General features: G+C 34.7%; 1 protein-coding gene across 1 annotated transcript; it reads left to right on the plus strand.

Moving 5' to 3' along the window:
- The first annotated feature begins 82 nt into the window (after positions 1-82).
- Positions 83-5,791, plus strand: LOC109807098 (ammonium transporter 2 member 3). Its single transcript, XM_083075215.1, is given in 3 exon segments — positions 83-1,759; positions 2,652-3,006; positions 5,100-5,791. Coding segments are annotated over 3 exon segments (1,530 nt in total). The 5' UTR covers positions 83-1,141; the 3' UTR covers positions 5,657-5,791.
- Positions 5,792-6,115: the final 324 nt, after the last annotated feature.

The following is a 6,115-nucleotide window of genomic DNA, read 5'->3' on the forward strand; positions in this document are numbered from 1 at the left end:
ATAATAAAACATAGGCAATTAATTTATTGCCGGTAAATAATTGTCGGTAAAAATGAATTTTGTTGTAGTAAAACCACATTAAACATTATTAGAATGGTTAGATGAAAACAAAGAAGTGAATTACCAACAACTTCTAACATTTTAAATTGTTAAATTTCTTAAATATGTCAATAAAAATGTGATTTCAAAAAGATTTTATTGAGAGAAATGAGTCTCATATAAAATCTATATTTTTAAGAAATTTAGTTTTCAACCTTATGTGTGTGTGGGTACATATGTGAGAGAGATAGAAAAAAAAAAGTAGTTGATTTTAATTTCTCTTATACTCAAATATTATATACAATTCTTTATTATTAATTTTAGATATTAACTAATTAGAATTAAAGATTTTATCTCATTACATAACCTATTACAGCCTTTAATGCAAATTTTATTACATAAATTATTGAAATAAAACTTTGATTCTAATTACTGAATAATACCTAAAACAACTGAGAAACAGTGTATAAATTTTTTCCCAAATATAATTGTAGGTTTTAGTGCTTTTTAATCCTGTTAAGACTTCAGTGTTAATAAACTGATATGCCATTTACTGTCGAAAAAAACTAATAAACCACTTCTATATATCATAGTGTTCTGATTCTTACCAGCCACAAACATTCGAATACAACATTCCAATAATTTAATATAGATATTTTCATGCTTTAAGTACGTAATATGTAACAACAACATGATTTTGTCTATCATCAATTATTTACTTGTTGTCTTAAAAATTAGTTAAAATTCAAACACAAAGAGTTGAAACGAAAACATTTTATACGAAAGCGATTAGAACTAAGGCAGCCCATTACGTCACAAATGAATTCTCTATGTTATGTGTTCTGTTTCAATTGCAAATTACAAAATAAAAAATTCGACAACGTGAACTTCCTTCAAGAGGCTCAAGATTCTCAGGTTTAGCCCCTTTACGTGAGAATTTTCAAATGAACCTAATTGCGTTGACAGCAAAGAATGTCGAATCACCGCAACAAGAAACCGACTCAGCGATTATTTCAAAGATTCCTTAAAAAATGTCCAAAAATTATAACCTTTTAAATTCAGAAGTTTACCCCACAAAACAGAATTTTGTTAAAAAACAACTATGAATTCAAGTTCAACTTCAAATTTTAATGGTTTCGTTTTACCATGGTGGCTTTTGCCAAGTGACGCATCGCCTGGGTGGAACAACAAAGCAGACAATGCGTGGCAACTGAGTGCGGCAACCTTAGTGGGCCTACAGAGTGTTCCTGGGCTTGTGATTCTGTACGGCAGCATGGTAAAGAGAAAATGGGCGGTGAACTCGGCCTTCATGGCCCTGTACGCATTTGCCTGCGTGCTGATCTGTTGGGTTTTGTGGGCCCACCGCATGGCGTTCGGTGCGAAGCTTTTGCCGTTGGTGGGAAAGCCCAACCACGCTCTGGCGGGGAAGTTTCTCCTTGCGAAGTCAACGATTGGGTATTTCCCGATGGCTGACTTTGTGTTCTATCAGTTTGCTTTTGCGGCAATCACTGTTGTGTTGCTCGCAGGGTCTTTGCTCGGGAGGATGAATTTCTATGCGTGGATGGTTTTTGTGCCTTTCTGGCTTACGCTGTCTTACACTGTTGGTGCCTTCAGTATATGGGATGAACATGGCTTCCTTCAGGGAAAAATTATTGATTATGCTGGTGGATTTGTCATTCATTTGTCTTCCGGCGTTGCAGGTTTCACAGCAGCTTATTGGGTACATTCAAATTCTAACACTTGATTCGAAATGTTAGATTTTCAAAAAAAAAAAATTTATATAACATCATTTTTATAGAGATAAATTAATGGAGAGATAGACATAAAAGTTAAAATTATATTATAAGGTTATTGTATAATTTTTTATTTTTTATTGTAAGTGTAACATTATACTTTTTAGATTATCAATACATTTTCAATGTGATTTTTAATAATTAATATATATATATATATATATATATATATTTTGATTTCTTAATTAGTGTTTTATAGGAAGATCTATCAAATAATGTTTCAAAATTATGAGTATATGCATACACTCTTATAAGATGATACTTTTACCTAATATACTAGAGTTTATTGTTGGTGTAAGTTTTTTATACTATTAATTAATTAAAATAGAGTTTTTATATTATTATTTATTATAAAAATTAATTAAATTGTCATACAAAACAATATATGATTGGATTGGATGACATATGTCTGTAATAAGGACCATAAAAGAATTATAATATGAGCATACAATAGGGAGGGAGAGTGATCTTGCGAGTCAGTGATCCTCCCTCGTTGACTTCTCTAGTGCCAATGAGACTCATTTTTAGTTGAGTTCCATCTTGAAAGATGAAAAAACCCTTCCTCTCCTATTTAGAAATCTTTTTGCATTAAAATTATGATTTTGTTATCCAATAATCTTTTGCTTTTGATTGGCACATATATAATTCAGTTTTATATTATTTTCATGATATTTCATTATATATACAATTAGTTAAACATTTAAAAGTAGTTTATGCAAACAAATTAATTAAAAATGTTACTTGCGAAAACTATATTTTAAATAAAAGTTCCTATCTACAAATGGCTTATAAATTCACTTTTAACCAATTGTTAGAGAGAAATGGTTTGTTTGCAGAGTCCTCATGCATGAAACATGTAACTAATAAATGTGGATGAATGGGTGGCAGGTTGGTCCAAGAATTTCACATGACCGACAAAACTTTCCACCAAATAACATAATTCACATGCTTGGAGGTGCAGGGTTTTTGTGGATGGGTTGGACAGGGTTTAACGGTGGAGCTCCATTCCAAGTGGGAGAAATTGCATCGTTGGCCATCTTCAATACCCATTTATGCACTGCCACAAGCTTACTTGTTTGGCTTACACTTGACATGATTGTGTATACCAAGAGCTCAGTCATAGGTGCCGTCCAAGGAATGATCACTGGCCTCGTTTGCATCACACCAGGCGCAGGTAATAAATTAAACCTCGCATGTACACATACCACTCCTAAATCCTAATCAAACCAATAATGTCATGGCTTGTGGTAGAAGTTACGTATCATATGCTTACACGTTATAAACACAGAATTTGATCCTGTGCGAAAATTTGTCGGATCAATGATAATCTAGAAAAGATCTAAACACTTCATAATGAGGGGCCAAATTTTTTTTTCTTCTGTTCCGGTATGCCTAAAAGTCCCACATCGCTTAAGAGTCGATGTTAAGGGTAGTTTATAAACATCATTCCTCCTTAACCCACCGAGGCGCTTTTTAAAGGACAAAATCGTGACGGCCTAACGAGTGCCAAAGCGGACAATACCTCGGATGCGGTGACCCTAACGATGACAGCGGACTTACTGTAGGAACACCTTCTAATTTTATAATTATTTAAATATTTGACTTCAAATAATGTAGTACACTAGTTAAAGCTTACAAATAATAATAAAAAACTATTAGAATTTCACAATATTGTATTCATTATGTCTTAATGAAAGTTTTTCACAATTTATTTTTAATTAAATATATTTTTATAACAATTTTATATTAAATGTATTTTATATTCACTATAAAAAATGGAATTTTCAAGTGAAGGGGCCAAGGCCCTTACCTGCCCCTCTACATCTGTCCCTAAGTTATATATAGTGTCATGAATGGATATATACACTAGTAGAAAATTAGTCTTTTACATCACTGTTTTCTCGTTGGTCAAAACAAAAATCGACATAAAAAAGATGCGGTGACATTTTTTTAATTTTTGTAAACTTTTTTACGTCGGACTTGATAGGGTCCGACGTAAAATGTAAAATCTACGTCAGATGTATCTTATGTCCGACGTAAATTTTACATTTTATGTCGGACTTCTATTATATCCGACGTAAAAAAGGTTTCTATTTACACACCAACATTGCAGGCAAAGGTGCAAGAGGTGGAGGGTGTCCCGCGCATGGAGGTCGCACCTGGCATCGGGGACTTGGAGCCTGAGCCGCGAGCAGGGGAGCCAGCTCCTCGCGCAGTAGTTCTGGCTGCGTCCACAAGGAGAAGTGCAAGTACTGGGTTTGGAGAACCATTCACGATGGCAACAAGAGGAAGCTTGATTTGCCTTGCGCATTTTGTGCTTGCAAGTTCACCTGGGATCTCCACTCCGCGTTTTGCTTGCGACGCGACTTTGGCTTCCACAACGATGGTGAGCCTGTCGTTCGGGCTTACGTTTGTGAGAACGGTCAAATTCCTTTTCCCATGTACACTTAATTGCAAGTTCCCTTTTTTTATGTATTTTTCATTTCCTTTTCCCTGTCTAGCTACTTTCCATCTTCACTACTACTTGTTCTTTTCTTCATTTTTTTTTTCCGAATATTATTATTTTAAATCTTCTGCGCCCTCTCGTTTCTTCTGCATCTAGAACGGGCCATTTTACAACCTGAACGGCCCGTTCTGCTTGCAGTCATTGTGTGTTAATTGTCCATCTAGAACGGGCTGTTCTACAACTAGAACGGGACGTTCCAGATGGATAATTAACACACAATGACTGAGAGTAGAACGGGTCATTCTGGTTGCAGAACGGCCCGTTCCAGATGCATTAAATTTGTGCCATCACAATTTTACGTCGATTCTTGCCATGTCCGACGTAAATTTACGTCGGCCATCACAACCGACGTAAATTTACGTCTCCCGCATCAACGTCGGAGGTTTTTCCGACTTAAAACCCCTAAAATAACATACGTAAAATGTACATTCTGTACTAGTGATAATATGATCTAATGAATTAGGGGATATCCTAGTCACCGCCGACGTAAATTTACGTCTCCCGTATCAACGTCGGAGGTTTTTCCGACTTAAAACCCCTAAAATAACATACGTAAAATGTACATTCTGTATTAGTGATAATATGATCTAATGAATTAGGGGATATCTTAGTCACCCTTTCAAAAATAAAAATAAAATTAAAGAGTGGTTAAAAGTGAACAAATGTTAACGTATACGTAGGCTAAAATACCTTTGGATATCTTATTTTATTTATTTAGTGTTAGATTGGGATTTTAACCTTTTGTTTGTGCATGTGAAAAGGATTGGTGGATTCATGGGCAGCAGTATTGATGGGAGCTTTGTCTGGTTCCATTCCATGGTATACTATGATGGTGTTACATAAAAAATCAGCATTCTTTCAAAGCGTGGATGATACACTAGGAGTTTTTCACACTCATGCTGTGGCTGGTCTTCTTGGGGGACTCCTTTCTGGAGTCTTTGCCAAACCTAAGCTTCTAAGACTAATGTATCCCGAGTTGCCTTATTACCCTGGCTTATTCTACAGCTTTTTTGATGCGAAATTGGGTCTTGGCTTTAGGCAAATAGGGTTCCAATTACTAGGAGCAGGTTTTGTTGTTGTTTGGAATGTCCTTGTTACTAGCCTCATTTGTATTCTTATAAGTCGTATCGTGGATCTTAGGATGCAAGAAGAGGATCTTGAGGTTGGTGATGATGCTGCTCACGGGGAAGAAGCATATGCATTATGGGGTGATGGAGAGAGAATGAGGGTTCCTCTTCGTCTTCATATAAGTCCAACTATTCCTTCCTTGTGTCGGAGAAAGTTTTCAATTCCTCTCACCAGGAATGAAGAAGAATAGATGTTGCATTTTCCTTGGATTCTAGTTCCTATGTTATGATGAGTTTGATATAAAAGGAATTGGAAGAATTTTTGCAAATATGATTTGGTTGTTTTGTAAAATTTTGATTGTGCAAATTGTATCTTTAAGGTGTAAAAGTGTTGAGCTACTTTAATTTCATTTGAACTCGAAATTAGATCCGTTGTGCGTCTCTGACCTATCCAATAAACAAAATTAAAAGAAGAAACACGTAAAAAAAAAATAATAATGGAGAATTAAAGAGAAAATAGAGAAAAAAGATGGGTGGGTTAGAAAGAGTTGGAGAGAGAGCCTTTTGCTAAAGACAATACAGGTCCTTTATAAAGTCCACTCTTTTATAATTTGAAACACCCCAAGTTTTTTCTATGAATAATATTTATGTATTATTATTTATTAAATATGTTATTTGAGACTTTTAATTAAATAATAAAGTATTTTAAA

This window comes from Cajanus cajan, chromosome 5 (assembly GCF_000230855.2).
Source record: "Cajanus cajan strain Asha chromosome 5, NIPB_CcT2T_4, whole genome shotgun sequence".
NCBI classification, from domain to species: Eukaryota; Viridiplantae; Streptophyta; class Magnoliopsida; order Fabales; family Fabaceae; genus Cajanus; species Cajanus cajan.